The sequence below is a fragment of the Podarcis melisellensis genome (assembly GCF_964234715.1).
Source record: "Podarcis melisellensis genome assembly, chromosome: 12".
Classification (NCBI taxonomy): domain Eukaryota; kingdom Metazoa; phylum Chordata; class Lepidosauria; order Squamata; family Lacertidae; genus Podarcis; species Podarcis melisellensis.
This window is the reverse complement of record NC_138544.1, coordinates 34,877,958-34,899,310: the sequence shown is the minus strand read 5'-3', so window position 1 is coordinate 34,899,310 and position 21,353 is coordinate 34,877,958. Positions and strand designations below refer to the sequence as shown.

The following is a 21,353-nucleotide window of genomic DNA, read 5'->3' as shown; positions in this document are numbered from 1 at the left end:
ACTCGCAGTAAGGGCGCTATGAATGTGGGATACCCGTTTCACATGCATAACGGCAGGCTGGAGGCTGCTAAAAATAGACAAAAAGGGACAGTTTGTAAGCCTTCCATGCACTTAAGGTGTCACAATGTCTCTGTGTATGACTAACCAGTAGAGATAGAGAACATGGTGCCTTCCAGATGTTGTTGGAATCCACTTCCCATAACCCGCAGGCAGGATGGCCAGTGGTCAAGGGAGGTGCAAGGCACAGTCCAGCAACATTTGAAGGGCACCACACTGGCCAGCTCCGTCATGTACAATGCCTTCTTGATTCCACCTATCTCTGGATTGAGGCCTTTGGAACAATAAGCTCAGAAAGATTCTCATCTTTTAACATGTTTAGCATAATTGGGGGGATAACTATTTTTGTGTGACTATGGGGGGGGGGGAGTCCACCGGTTATTCATAATTTGTTATGGACTAAATATCTTTTTAAAACGCTTTACATCGCACAAAGGATATATTGTGTGTGAAAAACAAAATCATCTTCTGCAATGAATGTGCTAAAATGAAATCTTCATAGTTTTAACACCTTGTTAATAATTATGATACCTTACACCTTAAGTTCCACTCTGAAACTTTAGTCCTAGGTTCCTAAAATTTTTGAATTACACTTAGGTAGGAATTCATTGTAGTGCTATAGCAATTGTTCTGTCAGCACACACACAACCCAGAGCCATGGGGGGGCATGGGGTGAAGGGGGGGACTCTGTTGCACTATCAGAAGTCCACTATGGGGACTACTTAGTTGAATCCATCCACGAGAATTTTGTTTACTATTTTGCTAAACTTCAAGTAGCTTCACTAGTTTGTTTCTGCTATTACCAATTGAAGCCAGCATAAATGGTCAAATAAATGTCCAAAACAAAAATTCCCATCACTTGTTAATTTTTCTCTAGGGCCCCAAACAAAGAATGCAAGGTAGATGTCTGTGTTTTTATGATACACTATTTGTGCAAATATTTGTGTTTCATGAGAGTCTAGCTAGATTATAATCAATGAAAGTATTGAGGGCTAATCTAATTATAGCACTGAACATGACACTGGAGAGTATTATAGGGCTGTTGTTTAATAGCAGACAGGGAGGGGGTTTTGAATGGAGCACAGCACATGGAGGTTTAACCCTTCGCTTCCCAGCCACAATCCCACTTAAAATGTTGCCTCCCCTCCTCATCTGTTAGCATTGGGGATAAAGACTTCCATTGACACCAGTTTTCATCAGGATTGATTTTCTACTTGCAGTGTTTAAATCCACAATAATTCATTGCAACCATTGTTACTTCACAGGTGGTACTAATTCCTTTGCCACTTTTATTCAAACATATAAAATAAATTGAAAATTAGAACTTGTTGCTTAGCATGGGGGGGCAGGAAGTGCTTAGCAACCTGATCTTTAAATGCTGTGCAAATATAAGATGTGCTACACCAAATTAAATGGGACCATCGACTAACAGTGGAACAGTTTACGGCAAGGTTAGGGAACCTGTGGCCCTTCAAATGTCCCAACTCCCATAAACCCTTGCTACTGGCCATGCTTGCTAAGGCTGATGAGAGTTTCCGTTCAGCAGCATCAGAAGGGCAAAGGTTTCTTACCGTGACACAGAGAATGAATCTGTGCTGCCCTGTTTCTGGCCAAGATGCACTTACAATAGCACCTGAGCAGAAATGCACCTACGGTAACCTCAGACACCAGACTACCATTTCCAGCGCAAGGGCAGACCTGGGGTTTGTTGGTTCCGTTGCTTGCACTTACTGAAGAGTCGTCACCACAGCGGAGCACTTTTATGGACCATGTAATTTAATTCTTCCCATTGAAATCAATGGATGTTCTAGTTTTTTGTCAAGGGCTGCACTCTCTCTGGGGTAACTTGTAGGGGCTATATGCCGTATGGGCAGGAACAGAGCCAAAACTGGGTTGCCCCACTTTTTTTCTAATACTCCTCTTGCAGAAGTATATACTAATGACTCATAGAGGGCTTTTGAAGTTTGGCCAAGGCCCACATGGATACATTCTTACATCAGTCACATCCACATGCTTCTTGCAAAGAAACCTGGAACTGTAGTTTGTTAAGGGTGCTGGGAACTGTAGTTCTGTGAAGGGTGAGCTCCAGTTCCCAGGATCCTCTGGGGAAAGCCATGTGTTGAATATATGGTGTGGATGTAATCAGATGCTTATTCCTATATATGCAGGGGATTCCCATTCTCTGCTTGTGAGTGGTGCTCTTAGTATGTGCCATATTTTGTACGTGTGCATAAACCCTTATGCATGAAGTATCCCCCTTAAACATGATAACACCACTGCAAGTTCAGAGCTCTGGATCCCAATTGGTATTTAGCATGTGGGTGTAAAATCTTTAATGGCAGCGTTATGTCATATTCAATTTGAGCCACAAAAATGTCTTAAGGAAAATGCTATCTTGAATTATTTTTCAAAAGGTTTTATATAATAGCATAGATATTATTTTATTTTAAAATTTATTTAAGATAGGTATATTAATAAAATTGTATTTTTGGATAAAATCAAAGAAGAGTACTATTAAAATATTTATGCTACGTATAGGGTTTTGACACATTAAGTGATCTGACTATTCACGGAGCAATTTTCAAGCCACTTGAATGCATGCAGGTCCTTTTCATGCAAATAAGCCTTACAAGCATGCATTTAAGATGCAGAATTGCACTCCATTTTATTAAATTCACTGTGGCTCAGATCCTGCAATCTACAGTAATTATAAAATAGTAATTATAAAATGCACACAACCACAATCCAATATTTTCAATGTTTATTGGCCCAAGCCAGCTTGTGCTGTATAAATGCTACTACTTACTGAAATACTCAGCAGATCAAGCTTTTCTCCAGATATTCGTATTTTGTTGTCTATGTGTGTACGTCTTGGCCATACACAGATCTTGGAAGACGTTGGTCCAATTCTGATGTTAACAATTTCATTCCAAATAAATAATTGTTTAATGCACTGAAAACAATAATTGTGTCTCCATGGTCTCTTCTTCTCCTTTCTTCTTTGCTTCTCTCATATGCCTCAACGGGAATTTCCAAAGCTTGTTAAACTATTTCACCACTACATCTGAACTAGGAAGCTACAGTTACATCTCTGGCTGCAAACCAATATGCCTTCCTGGTTTGTAATCAGATATTAAACCACAGCTACCTGGTATGGGTGTAATAGGTAACTGGCTTAATAAACCCCAGGTTTTCATTATGATGCACAATAGAAAGGATGAGAAAACACAGTCACAAGTTACAGCAGTCATTCTCAGTATAATAAATTATGGTTTATTGAATCAAGATAAATATTTCTAACTGGGCCATTATATGAACACCTCTCCCAATGTTTTCAGTGGAGCCTGTGCCGATGTAAGAGGTTTTGGATTGGGGTATAAGCCATATAATAAATTATTTCACAGCCTAAAAATGAATGGCTGATTGATATATTTTTGGTCTATATATATTTTTTGAGAGTTTCAAATATTTATCTTATTAGTTTCTTCTGAAAATTAATATAACTTAATTTATCTCATTACAATGCACTATAATGCTGTACCACTGCTTAATATAGTCCATGTGTGCTTTCAAAATATCATTTACATGCATTAAAAACATTTGAAATGACATTTGTAACATTTGTTTTCCATAATTGTAAGAAACTTTTTTATTGTGCTTAAAATGTGGCAAATGATTTAATTTTTTAATTATTAATTTAAGTGTTACTTGTTAACTGTAGCTGATAGATACAGATGAATGATATTTAAATTTGAATAATACTTAAATTAAATTTGAGGTTCTACTGAATTTTATTGTACGGTTATTGTCTTCTTGGCTGTAACAATGTAGACCCAGAGGTGCAAATTTTTTGTTGTTGACATTCTTGTACAAACATGTAATGTGTTAAACCAGAATAAATATTTCATTTGTGTTACATAGGTTTGTAGGAGTTCAGTGTGCAATTATCTATAAAAGCAGCTGTAATAGAGTTTATGAAAACAGAAGCAATTAGAATTGTGTCCATTTTTCTATCCTTATAGATGGGCCTTTAGTTTTCAGTCTGCTTTAACATGGCAACCTGGTACATTCACACAGTACTTTGCACTAATTCTAATTGAACTTTTAAGAACAGGTTGAAAGGCTGTGATTTTTATATTTAATTTTGGAATTATATCTTAATTTTGGGAAATACAGACTATCCAAGGCAGGAGGGCAGCTCCCCCCCCCCAAACAAATAAATAAAATTATTTAACTAACTAGCTAACTGCATTGTACTCAGTTCTGCCCCTCAACATAATGCTTGCCCCCCAAAAATAAATCCTGACTACACCCATGGTCTAAGGCCATACAAAAAGTCCCTGACTGAGCAAATAGTTGAACCTGATCTCATGCATTGATTTCACAAAGTCCTAAACAGAATGGGATATACTAATGGATACAGCAGCGCAAAGTATTCAGACACAAAATCAATGCGCTTCTCTCAAAGCAACAGTGAAATTTCCCGATTTTACCAATACTGAAGTCTTGTTTCCCTCCCACCAAAGTTGGGAGATGTCAAGGCTTTGCCGGAGAGGCCTAATGCAAAACCTGCCTCTGAAGGCAGCTATCTTTTGGCGCCACCATTTGGTAGCAGTTCAATATGTCTCATCTATTACGTGATGCATGAGTCGGTCCATCAGGAGGACCGTGGAAGGGGGCTGCATTATTATGGCCTATAGCCGCTTCTGCCACCTTGGCTGGGATTCTGGGAGGTGACATGGTTGAATGTACATATACTAGAGAAATCCCTCTTGCCTTAGCCAGCCAAACTTAGGACAATTTCGCATTCAACCCAGGACACGTAATGAGGGAGAAGGAATGTTCATACACATCAACCCCACTTCTTTCCTTTGTTGTGTGGTTCTATACAGTATTCTATATTCTCCTAGACGTGGCTGGTCAAGGGCATTGCGCTAGCCCTGTGTTAGCCTCACATCCAGGGCTGACCCAAGACACTTTGCTAATAATAATTCATCTAACTAGGTTTCCCCAGATTTTGCTACCCAAAGCAGAGCAGCAAACGGTACCTGCTGCTACCCACCCAAATCTCAAAGAAGCAGAGCACCCAAGACAGGTTATTTTGGCATCCCAGAAGTGACTCGTTGGTAGTAGAAAGATAATAATAATAATAATAATAATAATAATAATAATAATAATAATAATAATAATAATAATAATAATAATAGCCAGGGGCTGTCCCTTTTCCTGACACCCAAAATCAGCTGCCCTGAGGAAGCAGCTCCCTTTTAGGGGGCCTAAGAAACCTTAGGAAGGGAGAGACTGCAGATACCAACTTTTTAATTAATTAATTTTATTCTTTCCCGTAAGGGCCAGTGCCGCCTAGACCGGCTACCCCCGTTCATGGCGTGAACAGTTCTCAGAAAGCCTCAAGGGCAAAGGGCGCACGTCGTGCCGGGGTCGGGCAGGCAGCATTTCTGGCCAAAGCAGCGCCTCAGCTCTGGAAGTTCCGGCGCCATTTCTCCACAGAACTGGGCTAGAGACACAGAGCTCGGCTTTATGAAGGATCTATGTGAGAATATGAGGGCGAAGGGAGCCTATGGGCGCAGGCCGAAGCCCTTTCCCGCGGGGATGAGGCGGCGGCGGCAGGCTTGAGCCAAGGGGCTGCCGGCGCCTCGGCCTCACTGCCTAACTTAGGAGCTCAACCTCCCTCCTTCTCCTCTTCCTCCTCCCCTCAGGGCGCCCATAGCTCGCCGGCTTCTCCCGCTCCCATGGCAACCGCGCCCGGCTTGTGTTGTCGTCGTCGTCGGCTCTGGCACCTTCTCCGTGGAAGCTGCGCCCGGCCCCTGCCCCTGAGGCTTGAGCTCCGCAGAGCCCGGAGGGGCGTCGTGGGGCGCCATGTCTTCCACAGCCAGGCCCGAGGCTTCTCCGAGCCTCCAAGTCCCTTCCTTCGCCGAGATGGGGAGGTCGCCTTCCTCGTCCTCCAGGCAACTGCGCCCTTCGGAAAGCCAGTTCAGCGGCAGCCTCGGGCAGCAGGTGAGTGAAGGGAGAGCAACCGGGAGGCCGAAGCCCAGCAGCCGGCGCCGTCTTCCCCGCGAATGTCCCTCAGGGAAGCCGGGGGCTCCGCCGGTGAGCTCGGCCTCCTCCTGCCTCGGAGAGTCTTGGATGGAGGGGATTCCGAGGCTCCTCCCCTCTCAGAACCCAGGACATCATTTATTTTTATTTTTTAATGGCTGCACCCTCGACGTTCATGCGCTTTAAAATCTAAAAGGGCGGGCTTACAGGCTGAAGGGACGACGTCAAGGGCTCTGCCCCTAGGGGCTTGCAATCTAGAATGCGACATCCCAGTGTGCAGGCGGGGCGGGGGGCGGAATCGAAGCCGGGGAAGATTACTGTATGCATATATTTTTATTTACTTGCTCAGTGAAGAAGGGCATCTCCTCCAAGCAGCCAGTTAGCTACCCTGGCTTCAAGCCACGGATGGTAAAAAACGGCACTTTCAATTTGGGCTTGGAAGTTGGAACAGATCAGGAACCAATGCAATTGATAGAACACATTTTTATTTTAGGCATTTCCTCCCTCCCCATCCCCACTGGCTTTAACTTGTTCTTCTGGTGACCTTCATCAGCAGGAACATTCTTCAGAATGATGCAAATGACAAAAAGTGTTAATAAACAGTGATGTACCAGAAAGACATTACAATTCTCCCCCTCCCCCCATTATTAGGCTGTGAATTTATGAAAGCATTTTTCATAAGTAGGAAGGAGTTAACTGATGTTTATGCTGTTTTTAATTTCTACTCCAAAGCATTAGAGACTGAGATCGCTCAGGTGGAGCATGAGACTCTTAATCTCAGGGTTGTGGGTTCGAGCCCCACATTGGGCAAAATATTCCTGCCCCACCCACCTACCTTTGCAAATCCTATTTAGTCCCCATACTTCTGACATTTTTACCAACACATTTATTGTAATGTTCTTTGTTTAATGATGAGCTGGTCAAGGAACCTGAACAATAATTAGAACTCTGTACCACTGGAGGTTTTTTCTCCTTTAGATACTTTCTCACTCTGCTTCTCTGACTCCTGCTTGGGCTTCACCTCCTAAACTAGATATTGGAGGGATCCTTAAAGCTATTTATCCATACATTTACATTAGAAAGCCAGAGATGCTGCCTAAGCATGCTGAATTTTGCACCCAGTGCTAATTCATTTGATTACATTGTACAGGGTAATTCAAAATGAAGTATACAGTTTCAACGCACTATAAAAAAGAAGAATGTAATATATCTTATGTTACCTGTAACAGAATTGTAGGGGGATGTTTAAAGTTTTTTTAGAAACAGTCACAGATGTTCTATGTGTGCACCCTTTGTCACACAACATACATCAAACTGCTAATCCATTTCTGCCCAAATGCGACTCACCCTAGGCATTGATTTTCCTGGGCTTCGTTGAATGATGGTGCAAACACTATCAACAACTTCTTCCGATACACACGGTCATCCAGGACTTCTAAGATTGCACAAGCAGCCCGTAGTTTCATTTTTTTTATGCCAATCATACCTACATTTTCTGCTTGGAGGTTTTTTTCCGAATCATGTTCAAAAATGCCATCACACAACAGTTACAGATTCCATTTTGCTCAATTCAAGAACACAAAATGCCTTCTCCACTGCAGACGCAGCCATTTTGCCTGACTAGTCGTGTGATATGCACACTATCGCCTACGTCACTTCCCTCAGCAGCGGAACACAAACTTTATGAGTACTTCTACCTCATGGTTCGCAGTTGTGGTCCATGTCATCACCTGTTACTGTCTTACAGCATCTGGAAACTATATATTTTATTATGAATCACCCTGTATTTGTACAGAATTGTGAAATATATAAAACCATAGCTGGAAGTGAAAAACAACTAGGAGGTGAGAAGACTGAAAATGGAATGAGACATGTGCTATATGCTTAGCAATTATTAATCATTTACATATTGATTAAATGAATCTTTTTAGGATAACAACTTGAAATCCATGGATCTTAATCATGTTGTCAAACTGCTTGAAGAAACAGAATTAGTAAGTATGACCAAAGCATTAAATAAATTCTACATTTGAAATAAGTTTACTTGGATTCCCATTTGTTTCAGAATAACTTGAAAGTGCCTAACTTTGGCTGGACTATTCTCTTCCCATTAACTGTGCTTGAAATTGTATAGACCTTGATCCATGCCTTCATTATTTATTTTAGGTTAACTGCATAGTCTCTAGGTGACATATAATAAGGTTCCTAAAAAAACAGTAAATATGAAATCTAAGTAACTTACTTAAAATCCTGCTGGAATCAAAAGGTGCAAGCGCTGAATGTTTGACAGGGTCCTATACGTTTTCACAGAATTGGGCCAACAGTACTGAACACATGACTTCTGGTGGTTCTGTGCTGTGTAACGTAGAATGTTTGTGCAAAACACTTTAAGCACTTTTCACACTCATTTACTGCTCTTTCCCATCCTGTTTTCTAAGAGTAATTTGGAAGATCAGCTTGAAGCACTGAAGAAGGTTGCAAAACGCTATGAATATGGGCTTGTATCTTTTTTGCTGCTTTGTTGGAAGAAAAAAGGAAGACAAAAGAATGAAGAAGAAAACACAAAATAATTTTTGTTCCAGTTAAGTTAATTTATAGATTGCTTCATATCAGATAGATTAGCACTTAATTTTAATATAATCTATACAGTGGTACCTCTTGTTACGAACTTAATTCGTTCCGGAGGTCTGTTCTTAACCTGAAACCATTTTTAACCTGAAGTACCACTTTAGCTAATGGGGCCTCCCACTGCCGCTGCGCAATTTCTGTTCTCATCCTGAGGTAAAGTTCTTAACCCGAGGTACTACTTCCGAGTTAGCGGAGTCTGTAACCCGAAGTGTTTGTAACCTGAGGTGTTTGTAACCCGAGGTACCACTGTATTCCATTTGTTTTTGTTTATGAAATGTTATTACATGCCATGTATCTTGGAAGATAGAATAGGTTAAAATCTAGATCAATAATTATTTGCTACAATTTATCACAAATTAATACATAAACAGGCCACTTACACTGATATAAAGAATGTCGGTATAAGTAGGCTGCTATACCTGAATGTGGGATAATATGAATTATGATGTGGATGCAATGGGCTAGTGCCAAATATGCTGGAATTACTAAATAGGAAAAGATTGGCAAGCAATAGTTAATAATGATTTTTTCGCTCTTTCAAGCTAAGCCATTTTGTCACATGATCTGACTACACAGAACACTGGGAAGGATACTTTGCAGTGTTGTAAAGAATGCAACTATCAGATCCCACCATTCTCTGCAAAAGATCATACATTGCTTTATTAATGCCCCTAAAGTCTTGTTGCTCTAAACCTTTGTTTGGGTCAGTTGTACAGTTGACATAATGAATAATTTACAGATAGATCTGTATAGTCAATGTTATGTAGAAGAAGATAATCTCATTTTTATGCTTCCATAATGTATGCTATTCAAAGCAAATAAAAAACGTACTTTTGTTACCTGAAATAAATACCTGTCAGATCATAAAAGTTAGGTATCTAACTTTACATTCCTGTGATTTCTCTGGGATTTGTAACCCAGAGCCCCACTTTAGTCTCCTCATAGCAACAGGAAACCCTGTCGCAGACACAGACCGCACATGTGTATATAGTTTTTTTTAGGATGGGGTGCCTCATCAGTTAATCTAATTAAGTTTCTAGAAACAGTTTATTCATTTAGAAAGCTGCTCTTAGAACTGTGGAAAATTTAGCTCTGCAGGACTTATGTATCCTCTTCACTGTTAGAAATCTGGCATACTGCCTCCTTAAACTTGTATCTAATTTAACAGCTGACATTTGAAGGCTTACTTATTCATTTTATTATTTAAAGAGGTTATTATACATAATTTTCCAATTTTCCTTGATTCCTGATAATTACAAGATTCTTAATGATTTAACACAAATATCTAAAATTTTAAATCTATGTGCTGAAAGAATTCCACTCCACAATGTTTTCCTAGAACCAACATGTGAAATTCTTAAATTATATGGGTATGTATTTCATTCTTTATTTTAATACAGGTTTTTATTTACATGTTTCTACTGGCATTAACAGGTGTTCTTCTGTTCATTTGCCATCTCTGTTCTCTTTTATGTACCGGTTTTTCCAAGTCTTGTTTCTATTGTCACACACATTCTGGGAAAGAAGCTACAACTGCAGCACTAGGAATACATTACATTTATACCTTAGATACAGGGAAACCAGTTTCTGACAGGTCTCCGGTTGCCCACAGGTCATCTTCATAGGCGCCGACTCCATGGGGCTTGAGGGGGCCCGAGCCCCCTCAAAAATTTGTTTGGGGGGGCTCCGCCCCCCCAATAATCTCCGGCGCCCCTCCAGCAGAGCGCCATCGCCGCCCCTCCCCCAGCCCAAAATGCACAGGGAGGGGCGGGCTGCATGCCTCCTGCCCTCCCTCCCGAGCAAAAGCTCCACCCAATTTCCTTTGGAGCTGATTAATAGGCGCAGCACGCTCTCCCCTATTTGCTCACGAGGAGGCGGCGCCACTTTATTTGCATATTCATGAGCTTATTTATTATTCATGAGCTTTCCCGGGCCCCCCCAATATTTTTTATAAGTCCGCGTCCCTGGTCATCTTATTGTACAGGGATCATTATCACCAAGAGATGGTACCATTAAGTGTGTTTTACTGTTGGGAAATAACCCTTGGTGATTTTAATATATGTAAGAGATGTAAACATCATGTGTTTTAAGAGCTATCCTGCACAGAACTAGAAACAAATTTGAGTCACAATAGCCTAAAGCTTCTAGGAACCTGGTTGGCCAGACACTTCAGGTTTAGTAACCTTACTTAACACATTTACAACTGGTTTGCACATAATGTTAAACCATGGTTTAGCATTAGCAAGCAGCATGCTGGGTGTATGCTACTCATTAGTACCCATTTTGCTCCTCTCCAGCTTCTGTCTTTACCCCACCAGAGGAAACACACCAGAGACTGACTTAGTGTTATGTGCAAACCAGCACTCAAGATAGAAATATTATAAAGTTGGACCTTGAGGAAATACCCTGCTCTTTAGCCAGAAATGCTCACGAAACAGCTGACATATAATCACTAACCAACAAGACAGTCTCTGCCCACAGTTCTACAAAAAGAAATACATGGCATAAAAGGGGAAAGTTGGGAATGGGAGAGGAACAAATAAACTCAGACACCAGTATTGAAGTTACAAAGTTATTATAATGACCAGCTTAAATAGAAAAAATTCAGGAAGAGGAGGAGCCAAAAGGAGCTGGTCTCTCTGAAGAATTGAGGGCCCTGCTTAATATCTGTCCTACTGTTGTAGCCAGTGAGACCAGCTAACTGCTGCGGAGGGGAGGAGACAAATGCAGCGGGTCTGCTGTGGTGGGCCCAGCTGCCTCCCGCTCCATTTCTGCAGCCAGATATTAGTATAATAGCTTCCTCTTGCAGTTTATCGTTTTACTTTGGGATTTTTGTTTTATATCAGCTAGTAACACTTATATATTGTTTTATATCAGCTAGCAACACTCCTATAACTGATATAAATATTAAAATAAGATCAGAATATCTATAAGTGACAAGCTGATCCTGGAGAAAAACACATTTTGTTCACTTACTCTTCTTATGAAAATTGTTGGTGTACAGAACACATATCAATATCATGAAGAGGAATCACCTTTAGTTTTCCATGGTAATTCAATACTGTTGCAATAACTTTCTTGCAGGTTACCATTTTACAAAAAGAAGTTATCTGATGAAGTAAACTACACCAAAGAAGTTCAAGAATCAATTGCAAATTTGGGTAATTTTAGATTGCGCGCGCGCGCACACACACACACATATATGTCTTTTAGACATGTCTATGTGAGCCAGAAGTTACCTGATGCTCTGTAAGATTGCTTGTGCTATATAGGTTATTCCAAACCTAAGAACCATGAAGAATTTAAACAGCATAAGTTTTATCAGTTACATATTTCCACCATCCTGTAGTTGTAATCTTAAACTTACTTGGGAGTGGAATTTGCATCTGTTTAGGGTTGTTACCTATGTGTTTCCATCAAAATATGTTTGTTTATCTCCTTCAATACAGTCTGCTTAAGCACATAAAGCATTGCCTTGGCTTGTAGGTCATGTGTCTCAAACTTCAATACATATCTTTTGTATAATATGAAAGATATTTTATCTGGTTTTCTTATATTATTCTCATGTATTTCACACAAATTTATCTCTCTTTACTGCAGTGCTGATTTTTGGTACATGTGGGGTGCTGATTTTTGGTACATGAATTACTTAATGTAGACTTTGGTGTAGGAGGGCTAGGAAAGTAGAGAAACAAAATAAAAAAAACGTTTTGAGCAAACCAGATAAACAAAACTATAAACATATACATATATTTTAAAGCCATTATTAAATATTATTAGTAACCAGTTTTTCTTGCTGGATTCTATAAAAGGGATCCTGTTTACCTCAAAATTGGCTTCCTTAGTTTTTTAAATATAATTTAGCCATGAGGCAAAATCCCATGTTTTATCTATCTATTCTTTAATAGACTTTGTCATAAGTAATTTCAGTTTTCCTGCATATAACATTTTAGAGGTTGTTACTATTAATGAGACTAGTTCTTTGTGCTCCTGTCTCACTGAATCATCCATGTATTTCACTAAAAGCTGGGTCTAATGGGTTCTCATATCCTAAGATATGTTTTCCAGAACCTTGCATTCCCACTACACAATTATCACATTCTCTCCATTTCCCCAGGTTACTTAATGAGAGTGCCATGTTCTCAAGTAAGGATACAGATATGTAAGTGTGTAATTAGCTTTTACCACACTGAACCACCAAAGAAAGAGTATGAAGGTATTCTTTTTATTTTTATATATTTGTATTAACTGCTTAATGATATGTACAGTGCAATCATATGAGTGCTTACTTATAAGTAAGTTCTATTCTATTGAATAGGGCTTCTACGTAAGGGTGCACAGAATTATAGCTTAACAGTGCTATCCTAAGTATAGGAAGCCAGCAAGCCTACACTGGCTTAAACTAAACTAGCATAAGTTAGTTCTATTCCAAATTGTCTTCAGGAGTGGGACTACTGTCTGTTGAGTCTGGGAGAAGAAAAACAAGCCTTGATAAAGAGTTTGACTTAACATCACCCTTTTTACCAGTTCTTCTGAGTTGCGTGGTCACATGACTAAGTTGAAGGAGGTTTGGAATAGGTATAAGTCTGTGCTTGCCCTGTCAGAACCCCAGACCGTCCGTGGAACCTCTGCCAACTTAAGTTTCAGCAGTTGAGCCAGCAGAGCCTTGGTTGATCCAAGATGATGGCATTATAGTGGCTGAGCCCAAAAAGCCTGAAAAACTCACTCATCACGGCAGATCTTGGGTTTGGATTGGTATGATAGTCATTTAATTTATCATAGGCCTAGATCAGACAGACAAAAGATGCTCTATCAGTGGAGGAGCGAGCAAAAGCATGGTGGAAGAGTTGCACCTAACTTGTTTTAAGGCACACAGGTTCTCCACTATGATATCTATACATACATAGTGCTGAATCATATCATCCCTCTCCCCCCTTTTAAGGGAGCCACTATTCCTTCAGTAGCTTATGTGGAATACCCTTGCACACATTATGAGTGTGATAAAGGGAGATGCATGTGAAAGCATGATCGTCCTGGGCAAAGGTCTAAATTGGCCATATATGCTCTTAGCATATAGCATTATTGCATATAGTAAACGTAAAATGTTTCCAGTATTAGGATTAAGTTTGTTACACCTCTATTCCATTGGCTAATTAAATGCAGCTCCTCTCTAAACTGATGTGTCTTTTCAAGGGTGGATAGATTCACATTGTTTCATTTTGAATGTATCTATTTCCTGATCAAGCATGCATTCCAACTGCATGCTGTGTTTGGTTGGTAGATTCATAATATTTTCAAGCTTATTCATATGGTCTCAGTGGGTGATACAGCTGAGATACAGGATTGCATCTCCTGATTCTAGCACCTGCTTAGACTGGAAGCAACTTCAGCAGTTAGATACCCCCACCCCAGGTTTGCTCTTATTCATTATGAGATTAGTGTACAGTATAGGCTTTATTAGGGATGCAGGTGGCGCTGTCGGTTAAACCACAGAGCCTAGGACTTGCCGATCAGAACGTCGGCGGTTTGAATCCCCATGACGGGGTGAGCTCCTGTTGCTCGGTCCCTGCTCCTGCTCCTCCTTACCTCCTGCGGGAAGGTAAACAGCGTTTCCGTGCGCTGCTCTGGTTCGCCAGAAGCGGCTTAGTCATACTGGCCACATGACCCAGAAGCTGTACACTGGCTCCCTCGGCCAATAAAGCGAGATGAGCGCCGCAACCCCAGAGTCGGTCACGACTGGACCTAATGGTCAGGGGTCCCTTTACCTTTACCTACAGTATAGGCTTTGTATTAATTTGTATTAATTTTAGGTTTTACTTATGTAGAGGCACTTTCATTTTGACAATTTCCCAACCATTGTCAAGATAGTTGTAAATTACTGTTGTGTTTCCATGTTCCCTCCTATTCCAATAGCATTTAATTAAGTGGGGCATCAGTCACAGGATTCTGGCCAGATCTAGCATAATAATATGTTTGGGAAATTATTTAGTTATTAGGAGTAGGGCATTTCTGAATCTTTCCATAACAAAATATTACATGTCCGCATCGTCCTTTGCTTTACATCAATAAGATTTGCATCTTTAAACTATTGTTTCTCCAGCTTACCAACCTGTAAGTGCAAACTATAAAAGGCAGATGGTGGAAGCAGGAGGTTTAGCAGAAACTTTAGTCCTGGCGCTGACATTAGTTGAAAATCAACTTCAAGAGAAATTATGGATAATTAAAACACTGCAACATCTTTCTATTTCTGGTTAGTGTAATTTATCTATTTAAAATATAATCTTTTCTTATTTTGCTTTTCTATTTCATAAAACATTAGCAATATGACGAACCCAAGTATTGATCCTTTTCCATTTCAGAGACAAATTGTAAACTTATGATGAAAGCTGAAGCCCCAAGAAGATTATGTTCTCATCTTAATGATGCTGACCCTTCTGGACAGCTGCTATTCCGTTCCTCGGAAATCCTCTGGAATTTATTAGAAAAAACCTCTAAGGAAGAAATTATTGAGCAGCTCAGTAATTTGGAATGTGTAAAGTTAAGTGCACTCACATAGCATATATCATTTCAGCTACTATTCTAATAATTAGTTCATAAATTGTAAAGTATGTATGATTTTTAGCTTGTATTTCACATATGCTTTAAAAAGAAAGAAGGAACATATTTTCACTAATACCTAGTATGGATAATCTTCCAAAGTGATAATAATAAATAGGTGAGTGTTGTCGTCCCCATCATCATAATAAAACACCATGTGTGTTGTAGACTTGTATGTGACTATGCTGCAATTCATAGTCAACGTAGGGAATTTGCTGCTACAAAATATGATGATGGCCAGTGAATTTAGTGGCTGTAAGAATGGATTGGTTGAATTCATGTGTCTGTTAGTGCTTAATTGCAAAATGGGGGCTAGTATGTCTTTGAATATCAGCTGCTGGGCCTCAGTGCCTGACTAGAACTGTTCTTCCACATGCTCTTTCACTAGGCTTCCTAGAAACATCTAGCTGACCATTGTGAAACAGGTTGTTGGACTAGACTAGATAATTCTTCAGTATTATCTAGCAGGGTTTTTCTTTTCATAGAATTGTCGAGTTGGAAGGGACCCTGAGAGTCATCTAGTCCAACCTCCTGCAATGCAGGAATCTCAACTAAAGCATCCATGACAGATGGCTATCCAATCTCTGCTTAAAAACCTGCAATGAGCATCTTTTGCACACTTAATTTTTATCAACAGTCCCATCTTACTGCACACTGAGCAAAAATCTGATCCTCTATTTTGCAGTTAATTTAAGAGTTTGGTAATGTAATACGTACTTCAAAATAATTTAAATATTAAGTGTAAATTAAAAGTGAAGGAAAAGTGTGTTTGGAATTTCAGATTTTGATGAGATATAGATTTGATTTTATATATATATATATATTATTAGAGATAGAGTGCATAAATTAAAATACAGAATATCATCTTTTTATCAGTGCTCTGAAGGAAGCATTTACAAACTTGCTTATACATGGTTCCCGCCATTATGATCGTCAGCTAAGAAATGACATTTTGGTGATCGCCACCCTTGTGGCTCAGAACCCAGGAGCACCAATGATTGTATGTATCCTTTACACAATTTTGAGTTTTATAGGCCCATTTTTTGCTGGTATTTTGAAAATACTTTTAAAGGAAGTGATTGTATTATTGTGGTCTGCTAGTGCGTTGGTGTCAGCATGTCAAATATAGAAACAAAGCCCCTTCCTTGAAATGTACTGCGTTACTCGGTTGTCTTGCAAAAATATGTTTCTTAGGATTTTGTCGTTGCCAATGTTCTCTGGGGTGTTTCTTAACATGCCTTGTGGGTTGCTTAGTTATTTCAGGGCTCCTGGGGATATGTCTTTCTCTTCTTCAGTCTTCTGCTTTCTTTGTTAATTGGTCTCTGTCCATAAGGTTGTCTGTAAGAACATAGTCTCTGTTTCTTAAGAGTTCTACAGGTTCCAGGAAATGTAAGATATGCCTTGGGAGTGGAGTCATTTCTCATCTCCTAATCTCATAAGATTTTAAGTCCTGTCTTCTGACATAGGATCTTGGTACTTAACCATTTTCAACTGCCTTTCTATTACTTGGGCAGTTCATAACAAGTCTAGTTATTTGTGAAAAGCTACGCTAAAGCCCCTACCCCATTTAGTATTTTCTAGTAAAGCTAAAAGTAGTCTACCATTTGTTATATTTATTATTTGTGTGCCCTACTTACATGAATGTAGTAACGCTTACACTGTTCTCCCCACCCCCACTGTAACTTGTGTGTATTTTTTAGGAAACAGGGTTTGCCAAGCTGTTAATATTATTTGCCACTTTTGTTGAAGGTAAGCAGTATAACTTTTTAGTAACTGATACTTCAGTTTATCAGTAAACAGTTAATTATTTTACCAAGAATATTTTTGTTTCATTCACAGTAAAAAGTCACAATCCTTTGGTAAAGAACCTCAGGCTGACTTACTGTTATGAAGATTTTGAGTTGAAAAAGTTACTGCTTAACATGCTTACTGTACTAGCAAAAGATTTATGTATTGTACAGGTAAGATATATGTGATTATTTAGTCATTAATCATTTTAATAATCTGTGTTTACACAGGTTTTTTTCTACAATCCAGTGGTATATACATTTTATGAAATGTAAAAGTAGTAAGCTTGAAGCTTACTACTGTTTTCTCACTACAATAGAATTTTTATTTGAAATATGCTGTGAGTCTAGCCTATACTTAGAAGAATGTGCACAAGCAATTCTGAAAGTACTGTGGCAATATATGAATCAGACTTCCGAGTTCAGCCTATTTCAGAAACCGAGTGGAGGGTTTTCTGACTTAATTTTTAGATTGCTTTTTAAATGGAACACATTCTTGCCAGGCACTTGCTATGACATAACAATAGGATGACCATTGGTCTTACCAGTGGCACCTCAGAACAGAAACATTAAATACAAGTTCTATAAAAAGTGGAACATTTTGCTTCACTTCTATAGATTTATTTTTTACTTTTTCAGTGACATTTTATATTATATCTCCTTCCTTTGTTTAGCTGCTACAAGAGGGTAAAGTTATACTGGCCTTGTTTCATTATTTAAAACCAAATGAAAAACCAGGAATGGTTGACATGTCTGCTGCCCAGTATGAAGAGTTACAGCTTCTTGCAATTGCAACCTTAGCCACAATGGCTCCCTTGTTGGTAGATGACTACATGATGTGCCAAGGAAACACTCGCCTTCTCATGTTTCTCGAATGGTGCATGGGCAACGGTGAGTAGGTGGGATAGAACTACTGTACTTAAATCATATCACTGATTATGCTTAATGCTTATACTTAGAGAAGCAAGACGTTTAGAGAATCCATTTCTTAATTTCACATCTGAAAGCATTGTAAATCCTCACTATTCTATAGGTGAGGAATTGTTTGCAGGATTGCCAAGGACATGGTGACCATGAAGCTCAGTATCAATTAGATGAGGAGTGGGGAAGCTTTTTGATTCCATGAGTCAGATCCATATTGGAATCAGCCTCATGGAACAAATTTGACAGGTGGGCACAGCTGCCCACCTGCAAATCATCTGATGTCACAATGCCATCAGGTGCAAGGTGCTCTGAGGTCTCAGATTTTTAACATCAAGGCATCTTGCAAAGTGTAGCTTTCTCAGTTATTACATAATGCTGGCCTTGTACATGGCATGATGCTTTATAGTCTGTGCAAGATATATTCAGGAGTCATGCTTGTCTCTTTTGGAAACAGTGCAAGATGTATTTGTTCAAGCTAGAATCTTATTATTATACTTAAGCAAAGCCTTTAAACATATTTTTATCTTATATTTTAATTTATTTTCAGTGTTGTGTCTACCACTGGTGCTGAATTACAGTCAACGACCATTTCATGCAGGGTTCCATTCCTAGCCTCCGCTCCACCTTCATGCTGCCTTTTTGGGGACTTTTTTGTCATTTCCAGGTTTGGCACTGTGTGCACATGCGAAATCATACATCTTTCAGATGCATGTTAATCGTTCGTTGCCTGTATTCAGTCACAGAAAACTGAAAATCAATAGCCTTGAACAAATAAATTACAGATTTGACTGTTGCATTGAACCTCAGTTGCATGAACACTGCAGCACTGGGCAGGCTTTAAAACAAGCACAGCTTTAAAAAATGTAATTTTCTTTGAATATTTCTCCCTCTATTATCAAACACCAGAGGGAGACTTGACACGCCAGGGATCAAGATTAAACCTTATCACAGTTGTAGGAACTGTAGCAAATCAGCTTACAAGTATATACTCAACATGGGTATGAAAGAAACTGGAAACAGTTTGGACTAGTATACTTAGATTCTTTATTATGTGAGGGAAAGTGCAGGCATTGCCTTATGCCCTCTGTCACTATGCAGTTGAATTGGGACTCGTGTGTAGTACATTCCTTTCTCTCAGTACTGTATTTCTTTTCCCCGCACAATTAACACCAGGGATCCATGATAACGTCTTTCAGTAAATCTATGATGATCAACCATGAAATGTCTTATGTTGCAGCCACTGGTTGGTTATGTATGTTATGATAACAAAGCACCATGTTAAAGTCTGCAATATTCTTCAAATCATATTTACACAAAAGACCTTGCCATAGCCTAAACACGCTGTATTGCAAAAGAAGATGTTTTGTTTTCGTTTGTTTGCAGATCCTTTCTTTGCTCAAGGTAACAGCTTCCATGGTACTGGTGGTCGTGGCACCAAGCTTGCACAGATGCGCTACACCTTGAAAGTACTGAATCCTGTTGTGTCCCTTTGTGATGATGCTGTGAATGTTGATCTTTGTGACCAGGGAGCAATTAATCAACTGTTAGGTGAGGTATATATTAAATAGTCTTGGCTACCTTTGCCTGAATTGATGAACTTCTCCAGCTTTCATTTCTACTCTCTTTTGAAACTTTACTTTTTAATCTCTAATAACCAATCTTCCTTACCCCCACCCTTTCTATACATTATGCAGAATTGCACTGCCCATAGGATTCACATATTGGCTCCATGTCCTGAATAGCAATGCAGATTCATAACATGAAAATCCAAGCATGTTTTCTTGAGCAGACATTTCATCTGTGTTCTTTCTGTTTTCACTTTAAGAGCACAACCCTGCTGATTGAATTTACATGAAAGGAAAGATCAAATCAATATATTGGATTCAGTACACAGTAATACACTGGGATGCCAATTTAAAATATATATCAAGAACTATAGCTATCCAAAGAATTTGTGTGTGTAACAGGGCTTTTAACCTTTCCTTTCTAAATTATTTCCCTCATACACATTGTGGCAAATAATTTTTGAAATTCATGAAAAAATCAAAAGCAGTTTGTAATTCATTTTAGTAGTAGTGGGCTACTGTTTAAAAAACAACAACACACGAACAATACCATTACACACAAGCCCCTAACGGTACCTAAAGTAACTGCGTATTTTGGCCAAACTATGTGAAACATTTTTTCTGGAGGAGTAAATTTGATATTATACATTTATTTATTCTGCTAGGTATCTTAAAGAATACCACAAAGAATTATCCAGAAAGTGCCATTGTGGTAGAAGTTCAGACTGATATTTTACTTCTCTTGTCAACTCTTTGTGAAAATAACCTTCATAGAAAGGTTAGTATTTTCTCATTGTTTTTAAAATCTTGGAATCTAATATCGGAATCTAATATTATCATGTATAAGCAAAAGAAGTTAAGTATTTATGGTTTCTGTATATAGGTCATGTGCTCTTAGCTCCTACTTGTTTAAATCTTAAAATGTTAATTCTCACAAGTAGTTAACCTTCCCTAGCAGTTTGGAGTGGAAGGGACTTTGAAAACCAGTTGCTTGTATGATAACACTGGAAGACCCAAAGGCTTCGCCAACAGCATGGATACATCTTATTCCATTTGGCAATAATTAATCTTGCTGGAACCCTCTGTTCCCTAAGAGGGTAAAAAAAGTGATAAGCCTCTTCAGTCTTCCTTTCCTCTGTAGTGTCAGGATGCTTGAGTGAGGATTCTAAACTGGTGGAAGTAGGCTGCTTTTCATATGATAACAGATGGCTTGCCTCTGGGTCTCTCCATCACAGAAAACTACAGAGAATGAATGTAATGGTTATAATAATTATTAAGTGTAGTGTAAATTATTATGAATGTGTACAGTTTTTCTAGATTAAAATGGCTTTGATATATATCAAACAGGAACTCTTTGGATGGGAAGGAGTTGATACACTTATTCCCTTTATGAAGATGGATTCAAAGAAATTCTATAGTGGATTGGGTCATAATCGTCTGCTTTTTACTGCTCTGGACTGCTTATGGTATGTTCAGCTATTTTTACTGTGACCTTCTGTAAAGAGGATTTTCAGCATCACATTTAATAAATGCACAGTACCACAATATTATGTCTCCTTTCTAACTGCACACTTTACATTCTCTGAATATCTTTGGTTTCTATGAGTTGAAGTGCTAATGAATTGGCAATGACTACTACATTTATATTCATTTTGTTAATTTATTGGATTATTTTTGATTATCAGTCAAGAGTATACTGAAAATGTAAAAAATATATATTCAAGCAAGTTGTATATAAAGG

General features: G+C 39.0%; 1 protein-coding gene across 1 annotated transcript in view; it reads left to right on the top strand.

Annotated features, from left to right (window-relative positions):
• Positions 1 to 5,438: 5,438 nt before the first annotated feature.
• The window catches only part of LOC309380847 (cilia- and flagella-associated protein 69-like), a 53,503-nt gene continuing 37,588 nt past the window's right edge, over positions 5,439 to 21,353 (top strand). Inside the window, exons 1-15 of the mRNA XM_081930942.1 lie at positions 5,439 to 6,072; positions 8,043 to 8,105; positions 8,550 to 8,612; positions 10,000 to 10,109; positions 11,824 to 11,900; positions 12,857 to 12,955; positions 14,840 to 14,989; positions 15,099 to 15,276; positions 16,213 to 16,336; positions 17,037 to 17,085; positions 17,176 to 17,297; positions 17,798 to 18,014; positions 19,431 to 19,595; positions 20,278 to 20,390; positions 20,960 to 21,078. Of these exons, the coding sequence (XP_081787068.1) occupies positions 5,935 to 6,072; positions 8,043 to 8,105; positions 8,550 to 8,612; positions 10,000 to 10,109; positions 11,824 to 11,900; positions 12,857 to 12,955; positions 14,840 to 14,989; positions 15,099 to 15,276; positions 16,213 to 16,336; positions 17,037 to 17,085; positions 17,176 to 17,297; positions 17,798 to 18,014; positions 19,431 to 19,595; positions 20,278 to 20,390; positions 20,960 to 21,078 (1,787 nt within the window). The 5' untranslated portion in view covers positions 5,439 to 5,934. The remainder of the gene's footprint in view (positions 6,073 to 8,042; positions 8,106 to 8,549; positions 8,613 to 9,999; positions 10,110 to 11,823; positions 11,901 to 12,856; positions 12,956 to 14,839; positions 14,990 to 15,098; positions 15,277 to 16,212; positions 16,337 to 17,036; positions 17,086 to 17,175; positions 17,298 to 17,797; positions 18,015 to 19,430; positions 19,596 to 20,277; positions 20,391 to 20,959; positions 21,079 to 21,353) is intronic.